Genomic DNA, 18,282 nt, shown 5'->3' on the forward strand with positions numbered 1-18,282 from the left:
TCTCTCTGTCTCTCTCTCTCGGAAGGAAAGAGGCGGGGTCATGCGTCATCAACGCGTCATCAGTTACACTGTGCATGTGTTATACCCTGAGGTCTTAATGTTCTGGCTGATCGGAATCCTTAAAAAAATTCCTGATTCCGGATCATCATCTGGATCGCCACCAAAATCTAATGGGTTGTTCATTGTGCCATGCCCCACCCCCCCAAAAAGTTTCATTCAAATCCATTGTGGACTTTTGGAGTAATCCTGCTAACGGACAGACAAACAAACCAACAAGCCGGTGAAAACATAACCTCCTTCCAAGGCCTTCGGCGTTGGCGGAGGTAACAATAAATCTGATATTCCGGTCAGTGATAAAATGCTACTGACAAAAAACACCTCTTTACCTTGTTGAGAATATCAGTAGAGTGCTTTAGTTCCCTTCCTAGACTGCAGTATATATATATATATATATTTACAGCACTTTGCTCCATTGGGAAGCGTCCAGAGTTCACTGGGGCAGTCCTCCTGGTTGCTGCTGCTGAAGTGGCTCTCAGGTCTTGCCTGACAGGTAGATTTGTGTCAAGCTTGTCTCAGAAGCATATGGCCTGCTGAGGCTTGCTCCTTACACAGCATATGGCAACTAGGCCACAACAGCAGGGGATTAATGAGTCAGGCTTCACCTCCAGTACAGGCGATTACCTGAGCCCGGCTGCACGTCTTCAGTTTAGACTTGTTTAGACATTTTTGTCAGAACTTGTTTCCCTTGTTGCAGGATGTCACGCCATAGGGGGTTGTCATTATGAAACAATAAGATGTAAATACAATAGGGTAAACTCTACTGAGTTCATGATAGAATCAAAATGTTCTTTTTTTTTTCTTTTCAGGTCCAGAGGAGTACTGCTCCTCTGATGTCGGGCTGTCGCAATAACCGCAATATTGCAATACCGCGCTATTGACAAACAACCACCACAACCGCTATGTTCACATTTTTTCTTTTTAAATTCTTTGCAAAGGGTGCGTCGCATATTTACCATATATCCAGAGCAAGTACTCTACCTTGTGCGGAAATGTTCAATTCTGCGGATATTCTGTATCATAGCAACCAGACGCAACCAAAGCCTCTCAGCTGGAAAAAAAAAACATTGCCCATTATTGCCCTTCTGTGTCCTGCATTTAACAATAAACAAGAATTTAATTAGTTTTAAAATGGTCATCTTTGTCATTTAAAAAGCAACAATATGCCTAACGATAAAGCTTATTTATATAGCACTAAAATCAGGATGAATAAAGTAATTTGCAAAAAAGTAAATTATCGTTTATCATTATTTGCGGGGAAATTCCTTTACAAATTGTGGCCATGGATTTTTGAATAACATGGGCATTCACCAGGCAGAGAGTCTAATGTAAGACACTATTGAGTTGCATTGTGGGAAATGTAGTTTTTGACACATAATAAAGATTAAAAGTCAGCATGTCCTCCCAACTTCATGGAAGTGCAGAGAGTAGAGTAGCCCTTTAATTCACAGTATGACACCAGACATGTTCTCTTATTGCGCTACAGCAGCACCTGATGCAAAGCTAGTTAATGTCATATATTCAATGTTCACACAATGCTCCATCTCACAGAACACACATAATGACGAACTGGTATTATTTTCATAAGTTTTGTTGAAAAAAATTTACTGCTGCCTGGCCCTGGCATACTTCTCTCTCCACTCTCTTTTCTCGTTGTGTTGAGCATACTTTTGGGGGGAGACGTGATGTTTTAATGGGAGTAGAGATGCTGGCTGTGCCTGTTGCTTGGCTTTTATGGCAGACCTACTGGTATTTAATCAATCAAGCAGATAGTCTAAGACAGAAGTCTAAGTAAAGGATGTCAACAGAGGCTGAAGGTTAATCAGGGCTACCGCTTAGGCCAGGAACTGTACTGAAGCTACTGTACGTCAAGAAGAATTAAAAAAAATCAATATTGAACATCGACTCACCCACGGGTTGACAGAGAAGTGGATGTGGAGAGGTCATTCTCAGTGGTCACATCAGCTCCTGTGAACACACAGATCACCTCATTAAAGACAGAATTATTCACAGAGATGGATAACAGCTGTAACTGTTAGAACAGTTTAGTCTTAGATAAACACAACTCTAACTGAATAAGTCACAAGCTGTGGTCTAAAATCATACCTGTTTTCATAGATTTTAAATATCATTATTGGCTGTCAAGACCTGTACTGCTGCAATAGCAACTCCAGCACCTATACAAGCGGTCCGAAACCAAAAAGGCAACCCAGGTACAAGAAGTTATTTGTGCCCTCTGCTGCGGCCATCCTAAACAGAGACATAATAAAATATCCCCCACTCACACACACACACACTGAGAGAGTCCATGAGCACTGCCACTGTTGAAAATGTATGAATGCCGAAAGGAATTTTTATGTAATGTAACGTAATGGACACTAAAGTTTTCTTATCTTATTTACCTCTAAATATAAGAAACAAGGCAATTCATGTGAGTCAGCGTTGTTTGGACTTATTACATTAAATAGCTACAGAGACTAACAATGCACAGGCTTTGTAGTTTAAAATATACTGAGCTGACCTCCTCAAACTATAGGGCTGCATGAATATGGCCAAAATGATAATCTCAATTATTTTGATCAATATTGAGATCACAATTATTCATTGATTTTAGGGACCAAATATTTTTATTGCACTTTCTCATTTAAATAAATGGAGCACTGCTTTCACTTTAACGCTGTGCTGCATTCCTGCTAATTAACAAATCTTTGCATCACAATAAGACTTAAAATAAGGTTCTTCTTCACCTGAATTCTGTGCATGTTTTATACAACAGAGAGCAGACGGGCAAAACCAGTAATAAACAGTATAAATGGTAAATGGACTTGCATTTATATAGCGCTTTTCTAAGTCTTCCGACCACTCAAAGCACTTTACACTACATGTCAGCATTCACCCATTCACACACACAGTCATACACTGATGGCTGCCATGCAAGGTGCCAACTTTGCCCATCAGGATCTACTTCACACACCGATGGCTATGCCTTCAGGAGCAATTTGGGGTTAAGTGTCTTACTCAAGGACACATCGACATGTGACCGGAGCAGCCGGGGTGAAGTCTGATAAATGTCACTTGAGTCAGCGTCGGTTGGGTCTGAAGTTTAAAAATGAAAGAAATGTGATGGTGTGGGTAATGAAGGCACCAGAGACTGACAGGGAAGACGATTATGTGGAATAAAAACGGCGATATCTCTGGTTCTGCTGCATCGACTTTGATCCTTCATTTAAAAAACTGTCCATTGTGAGTTCCCTGAGGTTTTAGGAGCACAATGCTGAATTGATGGAGCACTCTTTTCTTTTCTTTTCATTTCTTCTTCTAGCATTCAAAATTAATCCTTGAATCTGAAGAATTCTCTTACAGAGAAAATAACCAAGTCAAAAAAAATTAGGATTCCAAATGATGTCTGAAAAGCAGCATTCAAAACATACATTCAAATGACATAATCATGCACACCTAAATACACACACACAGAAATGTGAAATAGATAGTACTAATATGACAAAACACAAACAATGGGATGTTCTCCACAACAAAACTCTGAAGGATTTCCTAACTTTGAAAAAGTCAGATTACTCAGTCGCACATATTGTGACACGCAGGTCTAACTAGAAACATTCCTGTGATGGGATCACACCAGTAGCGACATCAAATCCAGCCAGGGGCGTAAAGTTGGCCAACTCCCCCAATTCCTACATCCCTACTTCCGGTGCCTGTGAAGTTTCAGGTGACAAAATCTGTCCACAGACAGACAGAAATATAAACACCTGGCGAAGTACTCAAAGCAGCTTCTGTGGTAGTTCCCGCTACAGTAGGACCACATTTTGCCATGATGACTCACACACAGACTGACTGACAAGGTGAAAACATTACCAGCCACATGCTGTCGCGGCAGGTAATGAAGGGAAGAGGTTTGGGAAACCAGTGTTTATGCATGTGGACAACCTGTTCTAGTTGTATTTTGCTACATTTTGCCCAAGGCAACGTGAGCGCGTTACATTCCTTTACAGCAAATCCAGACAGGTCCTTTCCCAGACTGTTACTCAACTAGATGACAAGTCCCTTAAAACATGAGGCCATAGCTTTTATTAACTCTCAAAACTAGGTAGTTGGACAGACGGATAGAAATGGAGCAAATATGATTTTAAAAAGTTATTTTTATAAAGCGGTCACTATATCCTGACAGTAGTGATGATGAGACAGGTAATCTGAAAATACATTATGTTTATCTGTGTCCTCCGGTGCTCCTAATGGCATCTGCAAGATTTCACATACTGGAGGAAAACAACCAATCAGAGCTGATCTGGAGTCTGCCGTCAAGCTGCCGCCTATGAGAGCCGGCTGTCAATCACTCTTGAACTTCGACCAAACGGTCAAACTAGGCAGCGTTGATCAAATATGAATCAATATTCTGTTACTGTAATGCATTTCTCATATAAAATGTTTTCAGAAACATCTTGTAGTGTACTGTTTAGCTGTAAAATGAGAAAAGTTTGTGACCCGGCAGCCATGTTGAGATCTGTTGAGGAAATACAAAGCACCGCCCACCAGCCGGAGCACAGCCAATAGGAACGAAGGTTCTCTCTGAAATGACCTGCGATTGGCCAAAGTCTCACATTTTTTTAAAGCCTGACAACAGAGCCATGAGGAGGTGCAAAAGTTCTAGTTTTCTCTCAGAACACTTGAATTACAATATGCTGAAAGGTTATTATGGAATGTTTGCCCAATGATGCCAAAAATATACTGCATACTGAAGCTTTAACTATAAGGCCAGGACCTGTTTTTACTACCACAAAATGAACACTGACCTTTCAGTACTAGAAGTCATGTTATTAGCATCAGATGAAAGAGCTGAGGAAAAACAACCTCTTGTGCCGAGTTGAATGAAGACAAGAATGGGATGAATAATTCAACAGGCTATATGGAAAAAATTCTGATGAAGATACCGTGGGCCTAGTGGCTGAATGGACAATAGCAGAGAGAGAGGGAGCTCTGCTGTCAGCTGTGATGAGAAAACAGCCTCTGATTGTCCGGACTAAGTGATCTACTGACTCCCACTGTGATGACAGCATTCAGTTAAAGCCCAAAGCCAAACAGAAACAAGACAAGAAGGCACATTCTTGCATAATGTTTCACTGAAAGCTGATGAATTATGTTACAAGAGATGAGAGTTTTTTGCCCTTTTAAGATCAGGGCCTAAGGTAGACAATGTCAGCTGGTCATCTATTCAGTCAGTCTGTCAGTCAGGCCAACTCAATACACAGTACGTCAACAACTACTAGCCTACTGGCAGAGTGCCGTCTAACACGTCGCTCCAATTTCTCCCAGAGATCTGATGTCTGATAGGCCGGATTTTTTTTAAATCTTTTAGTAACTCTCTGTGATCTCTCAGTAACTATTAGGTGGATTATCAAGATGTAAATATCCATGGTTCTGAGAAGGTCAATACTACTGACTTTAGTGATCCTCTGACTTTTCCTCACCATCATAACAAAGTCAAACTTCAGATTTGTCCGATACTTTGCTTTATGACCAAATACTAGCAAATGTTAGCATGATAACAAGCTTGATGGTGAACATAGTATACACATTATAGCCTACCTGATAAACATCAGCATGTTGCCTTTGTCACTGTGAGCCTTTTAGCATGCTGAGGCTACTTACAGCCTCACAGAGCTGCTTGATCAGACATACCTTTCTCCTGAGCTGGCACAGCACAAGCCAAGACTGATTTACATGACCACATTCATGCTCTCTGATATTAATGTGTTTTGTGATCCCCTAAAGTTTACTCTATTTCGGCCACTCCATGAGTTTTCCTGTTGTGCCACAATTAGGAAACATAGAACCTATCTCATAATCTAATGGACAGATAGCATGAATACTGTAAAACAAGGTGTTGAAAACTAAGGAATGATGAAATAGATCTTTTTTTTATTTATTGACCACATGGCTTTTACTCTTGCACCAAACTAAGGACACAATTCAAATTTGTTTAACAACACAACTCTAATCTAATAACATTTCATAACCATTGTACCCTATATGGCTCCTCACAGGGTTTCAGGATTGTAATTGGAGTACAAGTATGAGATCATGTGTTAAACAGTTAAAGAGTAAACCAAAGCAGAGTCTAACTGACAGGAAACAAGGAGTAGTCAGCTGTTCACAGCAACAATCAAGCTGTTGAGATACTGTGGACATTGCCCTGGGCAGGTTTCCAACAGTCTTTTTTTTTAGCAAAAATAGCTGCAGGGGCACTGACTGTCTGCTGTGGACAAACATAATATGGTGAAGACACACCTTGACATAAACCTGGTGTCCTTCTTCTGACAGGTCACATGGATTCATAAACCTGGATCTGTCTATATATACATTTATGACCAGTTGTTATGCATTGTCATCTTGTACAGATGTGTTTCCAATGATTTGTTTTCTTTCATTATAGTGTATATAATGTATAGAGGAAACAATCTTTTTTTCTTACATTATGAACTATTATACTTGAATTGTGAAACAATTGTGAAACCCTGATCAATCTCTGTTGACAAAACTATGATCATGCCAAAACACTGTACAGTGTATAGGCATTATCATCTTGCACAGATGTGTTTCCAATGATTTGTTTTCTTTCATTATAGTGTTATGCAGTCTAATAATGTGGAAAAAAATCCCTTTTTTTACATTATGAACTATTATACTTGAATTGTGAAACCCTGATCAATCTCTGTTGACAAAACTATGATCATGCCAAAACACAGAACAATGTATAGAAACTCCTGACACACATTTGAATACTCTTATTGTTCACATTTCAACACTGCAAAGGGGTCTCCATGCAGGACACTCCTTCATGCTGCTTCCTGATTAATAATAATAGTTCACTGTGTCACTCACCTGCCGTCTGGAGGTCATCACCGAGCTTATTAATAAGCAAGAAGCAGAATGATCCCACAGTCTCGCCGTCTGTGACCAAAATGTCCAAAGAAAGGTGGTGTACGGGAGCCTGGTTGAGACATATAATAGCTCACCTCAGGGTCCTGCTGTAGTGCGGCTGTCCTGCAGCTTCACCACCACACTATACTCCACAAACATGGCTTTGGTTTGACACAGCCTTCAACCAGAGGAACTCTCTTCTTTCCAGGGTTTTCCGGTTGTGGTTCCCTCTCTCCTCCTCTCTCCTCCTCCTCCTCCTCCTCCTCCTCTTCCTCTCTCTGTCTCCCGCTCTCTGCCGCTGCAGTCATAAAGCCGGTTGTAGTTCTGGGCGGAGATTTAGCTCCTCGGCCTGCTGCTATCATACTGTCAGTGTAGTAGAGGCTGCAGGCTCACCGGCTCTTTACAGGACATATGCATAAAGTATGTAGGTATATTATAGTCTGTTTATAGAGGGACACGTCTGAGAACTCAAATGTTTTCCTTATATTCACATACATTATATTCACATATATTATATTCACATATATCACACATAATTTATCAGAGCTGCTGAATCTCTGGACTGTTTTAAGCGGCTTCTAAAAACTCATCTCTATAGGCAAGACTTTCTATAGGCCTCATCCACATGTGTGTTTGTCTGTTTTTGTTTGATCTGTTTCTCATTGTTTCTGTGTTTCATATTGTAATTTGTCCTTGTTTTCATCATTGTTTGATGTTTCATTTGTGTGTGAAGCACTTTGTAACGGTGTGTTTTTAAAGGTGCTATATAAATAAAGCTTTACTTACATGTTGGCGTGTCTATCGGCCGGTATCTTATTTATTTTATGTATTTATTTATTTGTTTTGCACAATTTAAGACAATACAACAGAACCAAAAAAAATAAAATAGTAATAGGCTATACAGTGCAGGAAGAGGCAAAAAACCCACTGGGCTTATCAGAAGCCTCCACCTAGAGACAATATTAATATAAAGAAATAATATGAATACATAATAGTGATAACAAAACAATTAGGACAAGATATATATAATAACAACAATAACAATTCAGTAATTCAGTTCTACAATTAGAAAGTCTGTGACACCGCTGCCATTGTGAGATCTAGTGACTGGCAGCCAAGATCCGATCACATGACCGGAACACAGCCAATAGGAATGCTCTCTCAATTAAATGACCTGTGATTGGTCAAAGTCTCCCGTCACAGGCTAGATTTTTTAAAACCTGAAAACAGAGCCATGAGGAGGTGCAGAAGTCTATTTTTCTCTCAGAACACTTGAATTACAATATGCTGAAAGGTTATTATGGAATTTTTGCCCAATGATGCTAAAAAAATATACTGCCTACTGTCCAGGTACTATATGTAACAATTTACATGTATTAATTGGTTTGTATTGCCATTGTGTGAACAGATTGTAATGTAACTTAAAACCTGAGACCTTCCAAGACTTTCTCGGTTGCCTATAAGAGCCTCTAGACCGATTTCTATATAAAGGACTTGGGACGGTTTTGCATCGTAACATTACCTGATGAAGTAATTTGCAAATGACAAGCATGGTGATTGGACATTACAGATAGTAACAGTGATATATGATTGTAATGTAATGTCATATCACTGTTTTGGCTAATGCTCATGATGATCGAGCCTATGGAGTGCGAGCAACAGGGTGCTCGCACAGACTGCAGTTCACTTAACGGCCACCGGTGTCATTAATAACAAGGACTTTCTAAAATTCCTTTAAAACTATACATTTTACATCATTTTGGACCATTATTATTACTAGTTAAATTATTATTTTTACTATTTATCACAGCCTTTGTCTGAACATTAACTTCTTCTGGAAATATTTGCCCTAATTTAGCATCCAGACAACAGGAAACAATTTACCGTCATAACAATATGTAGGTTGAGAGTAATAGTCATCATTGAGTTCGCCCTAATGATGCTGGGAAGACATCAGGCCCCTCAGATCCTCCTTGATATGTTCTGTGACTGAATATGTAAGAACAATGCTGGGGTCAATAGACATGCTTCTTGTCAGCTGTTTTTTTTATTAGAATAAGTTTAGACAAACCACTGTTATAATTATGAAAAACGATCTACTCCAAGCCTTGGATAACGTTGCAATTATACATGGAAAAATAAAATATCACAAAAAGTTTAATTTATACCTGAAATGACATTTGGTTTTATTGTGCAATAGATAGAATAATTAACACTACCAGTTTAGATGAACTCCAATGAACAGGAACACGTTTTTTTGATGAAAATGGAATTATATACAGTCAATTCATGCTTCAGTTGTGGATCTTGAAGTCAAACCTCACCAGAAATTCACTGGAGAATTTGAACGTCGCAGAAGTCCAGTTTTTTTCTCCCAAGACCCAGACGAATGTCATCATGCTGGACCATCTTCATTTTTTAATTTCAATTAATTTATTATTTTAATTTAATTTAATTTGATTATCTAAATAAATCTAATGTTATTTTTGAATGTAATTATTTAAATGAATTTCAATTGTATTTCATTTTATACATTATTTAATTTTTACATTTCATGTCATTTTTTTTTTTAAATTGAAATATTCAATTTTATAATTAAATAGATTATTTTTATCTAGTGTAATGTGTTTTAATTAAATTCCATTTTTAAATGTAGTTATTAAATCAAATTTTTAATGTACCGGTATTTTTTTTATTTCCTTTAATTTTTAATTTAAATGAATTTAAGTTTTTAATTCAACTAAATTTTATTTGTCAATTGAAATTCAATTAGGATTATTTTATAATTTTTTTTAAACCTACATTTTTAAATTTTATTTCATTTAAAGGTATAATATGTAACCGTTGTAAGTTGCTATTTGTTAACACACAGCATCAAGTGGCCGTTCAATGAATGGAAGTTATTGGCACTTCGACATTGGCTTCACCTCTCAGCATCAGAGGTTGCCACTTGTTCCCAGCATTGTCAGCAAAGTCTTCGAAGATTTGGCAGCATTCACAAATCAAAGAAAGCTACAAACTATAATGACAATTCTGGCTGTCTTTTCACACTAAAATGGCCCTGTGGTCCACTAAAGTGGACATGCTGTAAAAAACATTTCAAAAAGTCTAAATTCTAAGACATTTTTTAAACCCTAAATAGTTTCAGCTGATAATTTTTTGTAGGTTCATCACTACCAGAGACACCTTTCACATCATCACATTGTTTTCACATTTTTCAATTTTCAATTATGAAAATTAGTATTAAAAGCTCCACAGGAGGGCGCTCTGTGATCAAAAGTCTTCAAACGTTGCTGTTCTGCCAAAAGCCATTACTGAGAGGTAATAGGGGAGGGGGGGAAGAATCACCAATCACAGCACTTTTAGTCTTGGAAAGTACTTCTTTGTTCAAGATGTAATTTACAGAATTTATTTTGTAATATGTTTGTATATGTAACAATTGTACAATTTTTCCTACCAATCTTTTTCAGGTTCAGAATCTTTGAGAGTTAGCCTGACAGTCGTATAGTATAGCCTGGTTAGTCTGATCCACAGTGGAAAGAAAAGCTGCACCTGTCCTTATCACCAGGATCCGACTGTTAACCGTGGCATCAGCAGCTCTCTCATCACTCTGTTCTGTCCTGCTAGTTTACTAAAGGCATTAAAACAGGGTGTGAAAAATGGACTCAGGTCAGTTTAGGTCACTTTACCTCAGCAGTTGTGCGCTTGGTTGCTGCCATCAGGTGAAATGCTTCACTGGTATATTACCGGAGTTTAATTGATCTCCATAATCTCCATAACTGGACGAGAACAGTGTGACAGTAACTTTGTCATAACCCACAGTGACGGGTCCTTCTTGCTGCATGTCAAATGCATTTAGACAACAGTAGTTAATGGATGAATCACAGCCATATTTCCTGCATGAATCACTTCCCCTCTCTTTCACAACAATCTATCTTTATCTGACAGCAAGTTGGATGCATTAGATGAAATTAGTTTCCATCCATCAGTCCATTTTCTATCCCTTTTTTTTATCCTGCTTAGGTGTACACGGGGACTGGAGAGATGAGTTTTAAATGGTGAAACTGGTTCATATTTGAAAAATAAAAGATGATCAGAAAACATGGTTGCAACTTCACATTGAAAAGAGGCAAGAATACAAGTGTTGTGCATTTAAGCTTCATTATCAGCCTTTATTTATTTTTTCACATGTACTTACTTGACTTAATTTAATGACACTAGCGATGTGACTACAAAGTCCATCCACCACTTTGGTCCAGAGTCTGAAATATCTCAACAAATGTTGGATAGATTGCATGGTTCCCAGATAATGGTGAGGAATTTGTGATGATCCCATGACTTTTCATCTAGTGCTACCATGGTGTTACTTAAAGCAGCAGTAGGCGAGATTGGAGCAAATATGATTACAAAAAGTTATTTTTATGAAACAGTCACTATATCTTGACAATAGTGCATGAGACAGGTAATCTGAAAAAAAATCATGTGTCCTCCGGTGTGATTAAACAAGCCATTCAGATTTGGCTCCCCTTCCTATGTCACATGTAGGCTCGTTAGAATATACCGCCCACACCTTCAGAACCACTTTTGCAAAGGTGTACAATCATGGATGTATTAAGAGAACTGGATACAGCGTTGGAGGCGGGACCTCGTTCATTCCTATGAAAGTTGCTCAGTGGCGCATGAAGACAAAATGGCTTGACCTCCGCCTGGAAAAGTACCCGGATCTAGGGCACATGGAACATGCGCAGTAGAGTCCGCTCAGTCACGTGACTCGGTCACGGGGTCCCAACGTCACGCTGTCGTCACGGCTTGCGCTCCAGCCACGTTCTGGGTCTCATTCACATGAACGGAGGAAGGGAAATAACTCTGAATTTGACTATTAGTTCATTTTACAACTTTAAAAAAGTAATGATTTAGATGAGGGCTATTAGAGTGTTCGTACTGGGGAGTTTATTTACCTCCAAAAAAATTATTTAGGTTAACAGACGTCTCTTTCCCAATGTAAGTCTATGGGGAAAAGTCTTTTTGGGCCCAATGGGATCACGTGACGGACACAGAAGTTGTAGTACCACCGGTTGGACAGGCGCTAAAACGGAGCGTTTCAGACAGAGGGTGAATACAGGTATATTCAGACAGACAGGATGGGAAACATAAAGTGTTTTTTTTTACATTAGAGCATGGAATAATGTTCTACTAGAAACCCAAAATACAAATATGAACCTGGAAATGAGCATTATATTTCCCCTTTAAAGGTCCCATATCATGCTCATTTTCAGGTTCATACTTGTATTTTGTGTTTCCACTAGAACATGTTTACATGCTGTAATGTTCAAAAAAAACTTTATTTTCCTCATACTGTCGGCCTGAATTCTGAATCCTGAATTTAGTGCATTTTGACGGAATTGCAACGGAATTGCAACAGAATTGCAACAGAATTGCGTTGCTAGGCAACAGCTTGAGTCCATGTGTACTTCCTGTCAGCTGATGACATCAAAATCTCAGCAGTTGCACAGGTTTTTAGACTACTGTGACTATCTACTGTACCCAATGGTGCAGGCTTGAAGAAACAAAAACGACAGAATACTACATATGAAAATAAGAGTTTATTCATTTATTTATTTATTTGTTAGCAACCCACCTGCACTTACAGTATATAGTTAACTCATTACCTTTAGGGTGTTAATGTTACGCAGAGTATAATGGACTCAACAGAATTCGTTATATAGTTGACAAGCAGCCCATTTGTCACTTCAAACAGAGTAACACGTACAAGATACACACACAGTTGAACTGCGACTAATGCAAAATCATACATATGCAATCTCTTTGGTTGTGTCCTCAGTTGGAGATCAAACTATAATCCAACATGTGTCCCGGGAAAACTGTCAGACTACCCTGAAGGGAAAAAGACACAAACACAAAAAGGAACAGGATTTGTTATAAATCACTGGTCATGTAGTGTGGATGGTATTTATGCATATTTATTTCATGTTAGTAGAGGCTGTGTTCACCACATCCCACGATAACAGACAGTACAAACAACATACCGATGATGTTGTTATTCATTATTACGTCTAGTATAGGTCTAGTCTATGTACCGTAGTGTTACAGGAGTGAGATGTTCGGATATCAACCTCATGTCAGCGTGTTAAGAACAGAGCTGGAGTCAGGACGTGGTTAGCCTAGCTTAGCATAAAGTCTGGAAGTAGGGGGAAACAGCTAGCCTGGCTCTGTCCAAAGTTAAAAAAAAAATACACCTACTAACACCTCAAAAGCTCACTGATTAACATGTTGTATCTGTTTGTTTAATCTGTATACGAAGATAAATGTACTGTAACTATAAGGGGGAGTTACATGATGGGAAATTCTTGACAAAAAACAGGTCACATAATGTCACATAACCAAAAATAAGAAAGTTCTATGATTGCATGTTTAGTCAGTATTCATGTTGTTTCTGGAATCTTATCTCCGATGAAAAATATTCCAGCAAAGACTTGTTTTTTTTATTGTAAATCATTCATTGCCATATGCAAATCTGACTTCCAAACTGTGACCACCAAACCAGCACAAGCCTTTGACCCCTATGCTTCATTATCATTTATCTAAATCCTAATTTGATTTCCTTCTGCCATCCTCAGCTGCAGTCTTACCTCTTCCATTGTTGCATCCCAGACCGCTGGCATTTCCTATTCGATCCATCCTGGCTCCAAAGCAGCCAGAGGATCGTTGCCTGATGGTCATCAGCAGGTCCTGCAGACGGCTCCTCTGACTCGGGATCCTGCTGTGGACCTCGGCTGGTTTGGATCTTTCTGATATCGAAGGTTCTTGGTCCCCCTCCTGGTCCAGGTTCCATGCCCGGCTGGGCTGGCTGTTCTCGGGTTGCTGGTTTGTCCCTACATAATCAGCTTCAGAGTCCTCCTCCTGGGCTGCATCGACCAGAGTCTCTTCAAAGCGCTCCAGTAAAGACTGATGTGGAGAGTTGAAGATCAAACTGATTACATTCATACTGGTTATGTCATAGTAAACACATGCTGATCGGAAAACATAAGCCTTCTAATTAATCTGTAACTAGGCATAGCCCAGAACTTGGTCTTGGGTGGAGAGAGCACCGCTGAATAGGGCTTTAACAGGTGGTTTAATACGTACATCTGTCGGCTTGGGCAGGTTCAGAAATGCCTGGAACTAATCCAGCCTTTGAGTCTGTGCCTGCACCAAACCTATTCCTTAGCAAATCATTTTGTGCCATATTTACGAGTGATGAAGTGTCTCTTTAAGACGCAAAGACCCAATGTATGTACGATCAATCTAAAGCTAACTACACTACATCACACATTTTAATGCTTCAATCCACTTGAACAACACGTTCTCACTCACAACTCGTCAAATACGGAGGCTTGGTCAGTTCCCCCTCGGCATTGGATACCGACGCACTAGGTACCCCTCTATTGTTAGTTTTGGACGCGTCGGGGACGGCGTGTCAATCCACCACCCCTGAAAGCCTGGTGAGTTGCATACAGATGACGCTAAAAGGGTGCCTTTGTGCGCCGGTATGAGACGCCGAGGGGCACCGACCAAGCGTCAGTATTTGACGAGTTGGGAGTGAGAACAGGTTGACTTGAACTATAAGTAGCTATTGTAGTGCAACTTACAGATGTTAGTGTATTGCCACGCATGCATGTGCTAAATGCCACCATAGGTGTAGCCTATAGCACTGCTAATATAGAGTGAACCAAATGGCATAGTGTTCAGTAAGGATATGTTCCAAAGCGGATTTTTTAAAAATGAGATCTCCCTATTTCTGTAAGAGAAAAAACGGCAGTTGCTTTTTATAATATTGTATGTGGTGTTGATAGAGTTCATAACTGGAGATCATAACTACTAACTCAGAAAATGTGTTTCCATTTACCTTTTTTATGTGCATTTTCAGTTTTTTTGCATTAAAAACCTTGAGTGGAAACGGCATAAATTTGAGCAAACGTCAAATAGGTTTTTATGCTTCGCTCAGGTGGAATTGTTGGTGTATTGATAAAAATAAAAAAATGCGATAAAATGAAATGGAAAAAGGACTTAATAATAAAATTAATATAATGATCGCTAAAAGAGACATAATACCTCACATGAAACAAAAAGAAACGTAATTTCATCATGTTTTCCAAATTGTTTTTGTTCGTTGAAGTTTGACTGGCACTCTTTTAATGACCTCTCTCTGTGTCCTCTTCTTCTGCGATGATTTAATGGCACTGACAAGAAAATTAGTGCGACCGGCAGTTTATCTCGATGCAGCCAACTCCTAATATTCACATAACAGTTATGGATGGAAACGCACATTTACAATTACTGCTGGAGTTGATAAAGGTTTAGTACTTAATACCCCTTTAAGGTTAAGGGTTAGGGTTACAAGATCAGTTTCATCTATATGCATCAGGGACATGTTTAAGGCCTCAGCATGCATCGTATGAAGTGCGTGTCAGATTGTCTAACAGCGCCTGAAACCTCCTTTCCACGCCTATGAGGAGAGACTGTTTGAACGTGTGCGCCGTCATCCCTATCCCTATGAATTGTGCATTTGTGGCTTGATTCCTGGGAAAGATCATCCAAATATCTTGAACATATCACAGTTTTATGATTTCTCAGGCAAACTTGAAATGATGGAAATGACAATTAAACATGTAACATTTGATGGTATGTGGACACCTTTTACCTATAATTAGCATCAGATATGTATTGCACTGTAGTACTTTTCAAGAAAATGATTAGTACCAAGTACTACTTATTGTCTCATTAAGAATAACTACAGTTTAGAACTTTATGTGAAATATAATTTAAGCAAAAGACAAAGATCCCTATGTGCACAGTCGCGCTCAGGAACATTACCATTAGCCCTAGAGACCTGGACTCCAGAGGAAAGATTTTGTTTGTTGTGAGAGTAAAGGTGACATTGAGAATGAGGTTCACTTTCTGATTTACTGTCCTGTCTACGAGGACATAAGGCATGTACTTTTTTAGTAAAATGACATTGATTTTCATTTCTTTTGGCTGGATGACTACGAAAAACTTGAGTTGAGCTTCAGGAAGGTGGCTTTTTTTTCTGTCACATTTTATTTGCCAAGCTTGGGAGAGAAGACAGAATATTCTGTTTAAGACTGAGCGGTATAATAACCTGTTGGTTTGTTTGTTTATTTGTTTGTTTGTTAGCAGGATTACTCCAAAGGTCTGCGATGGATTTTAATTACATTTTTTGGAGGGGTGGGGTATGGCACAATGAACAATCCATTCGATTTTGGTGGCGATCTGGATCATGATCCGGATTCAGGAATATCTTTAAAACACGCCGTGTTAATAATAAGCAGACCACCTGTGCATGAACACAACAGCCCTAACATCTACTGTAAAACATGTTCTCATCTTTGACCTTAGAAGTGTTAACTAACTCCCTGTCTTTAACTGTGAATGTACCTGACCATCCAAAGTGCAGTCTTTAGACAAACAGTTGTGAGGATTAAAGGGATGTGGTGATTTCTTACCTTGAGCTGAGCCAGGTCACCGGTAGAAGAGGGCCTTCCCAGCGTGTGGCTGCAAACCAGTGTGTGCTGACACACCAGCGCCAGCAGGCCCCACAGGACCGCGGTCCTCATGTTATCCTTCTGCTGCTACGACTGATACTACAGCCTGCACTGCAAGATATTATATACATGCCAACACACACACACACACACACATTCACCATGCAACAGACAGTCAGTGTCAGTGGCTCATCATTTTGTAGATCGCCTCAAGTGCATTCTGACACCTCTGAATGATAAGGCAGCTGGTCAGATGTCCTTTTAAGTGGCGCTTGGTGGTAGGTGATATGTGTGTGTGTGTGTGTGTTTGTGTGTGTGTGTCTGTGTATCATCACGCTTACCAGCCAGCAGTGGCATGACCTCAGGAGCCATCTTGGAGCGCTGAGCTCAGGCGTGGTGTGTATTGACAGGAATGCAGCATTCACCGTGCAAATACTTAACACTGTCTACACTCCTGAGCCTGAAAAATACCATAGTAGGTTAAACCTGCTGCTGCTGCTGGGTGGTTACAGCTACATGGTTTAGATTAGGAGAGGAAGGAAACAATGTCTTCATTGATATGAGGCATTTATAGTGCAGAATATTTATGATCTGATTGGCTGATGAAATTTCTGTTTGGTTTTGAGTTATGTTTCAGTCTGAGGTTTGTCCTCACTAAGAAAAAAGCAATGGAAAAAAATATCTTTGTCTTTTTCATGTGCTTGGGGTAATAATAAAAACAATCAATGTTTTTTTTTTTTTTAAACAGACCCCACAGTTGTTTTTTTAATATATTCCTCTACCAAACGGTTGAGATGTCGCTTCATGGAGAAAGTAAAATACAAAACATGTACTGCTAGGTTAGTATACCAATAAATGTCACTTTGTTACCATGAAATCAGTAGTATTACCAGTTACTGGTATAATTTCCATGTATTCAATATAGATATTCACCATATTTACAGTAGGCTACTTTGAAAACATATCAGATGTAATGAAAAATCATACTGATATAATTTTTCCATCAAATATACAATGGAATAACATTAAACATATGATATTAACAAATGCTATTAACAACAGTGAATGTTCATTTTTTTTTTTTATTTCATGAAAATTGTAAATTTACCACAAAATGACGATTCAACCGTTTGGTCGAGCATTATTTAATACTTATTATTAGTTAATATTAATATAATTTATATATATATTATATTATATTATATTATATTGTATTATATTATATATTAATAAATGGAGCTTAAGCTGTTCAAAATGTACCTTAAAGCAGCAGTGGGTAGAAATGGAGCATATATGATTTAAAAAAAGTTATATTTATATAACGGTCACTATATCCTGACAGTAGTACATGAAACAGGTTATCTGAAAAAAAATCATGGGCCTCTGTGTCCTCTGGTGCTCCTAACGGCATCTGCAACTTTTCACAGACCGGAGGAAAACAAACAATCAGAGCTGATCTGGAGTCTGCCGTCCAGCTTCCGTCTATGAGAGCCGGCTGTCACTCACTCTTGAACTCCGACCAAAAGGTCAAACTAGGCGGTGCTGATCAAATATAAATCAATATTCTGTTACTGTAACGCCTATTTCTCACCTCAAATGTTTTCAGAAACATCTTGTAGTGTACTGTTTAGCTGTAAAATGAGGAAGTTTGTGACCCGGCAGCCATGTTGAGATCTCTTGAGGAAATATCAAGCACCGCCCACCAGCCAGAGCACAGCCAATAGGA

At 39.0% G+C, this 18,282-nt stretch overlaps 2 protein-coding genes across 4 annotated transcripts in view; both read right to left on the reverse strand.

Moving 5' to 3' along the window:
• LOC119490319 (rho guanine nucleotide exchange factor 10-like protein) overlaps positions 1–7,272 on the reverse strand; it is a 43,123-nt gene extending 35,851 nt beyond the window's left edge. Inside the window, exons 1-2 of one of the 3 annotated variants that reach the window (XM_037773632.1) lie at positions 7,089–7,272; positions 1,968–2,025 (exon numbers count right to left, since the gene is read on the reverse strand). In XM_037773632.1, the coding sequence (XP_037629560.1) occupies positions 1,968–2,004 (37 nt within the window). In that variant the 5' untranslated portion in view covers positions 2,005–2,025; positions 7,089–7,272. Of the gene's footprint in view, positions 1–1,967; positions 2,026–6,954 lie in introns of all 3 variants that reach the window. The other 2 variants (XM_037773631.1, XM_037773633.1) reach the window with 2 other exon arrangements.
• Positions 7,273–12,581: 5,309 nt separating this feature from the next.
• On the reverse strand, positions 12,582–16,678 carry nppa (natriuretic peptide A). Its single transcript, XM_037771515.1, has 3 exons — positions 16,518–16,678; positions 13,644–13,959; positions 12,582–12,888 (listed from the first exon to the last, which is right to left on the reverse strand). Exons 1-3 carry the CDS (start codon positions 16,626–16,628, stop codon positions 12,884–12,886), a joined length of 432 nt encoding a protein of 143 aa, XP_037627443.1. The 5' UTR covers positions 16,629–16,678; the 3' UTR covers positions 12,582–12,883.
• Between the last annotated feature and the right edge of the window lie 1,604 nt (positions 16,679–18,282).

The sequence above is a fragment of the Sebastes umbrosus genome, chromosome 6 (assembly GCF_015220745.1).
Source record: "Sebastes umbrosus isolate fSebUmb1 chromosome 6, fSebUmb1.pri, whole genome shotgun sequence".
Classification (NCBI taxonomy): Eukaryota; Metazoa; Chordata; class Actinopteri; order Perciformes; family Sebastidae; genus Sebastes; species Sebastes umbrosus.

Excerpts from the sequence above, each read along its gene's own strand:
- nppa (XM_037771515.1), bottom strand. The coding sequence starts at position 16,628 with ATGAGGACCGCGGTCCTGTGGGGCCTGCTGGCGCTGGTGTGTCAGCAC. Across the intron at positions 13,960-16,517 it reads GTGACCTGGCTCAGCTCAAG|TCTTTACTGGAGCGCTTTGA; the intron begins GTAAGAAATCAC and ends TCTCCACATCAG.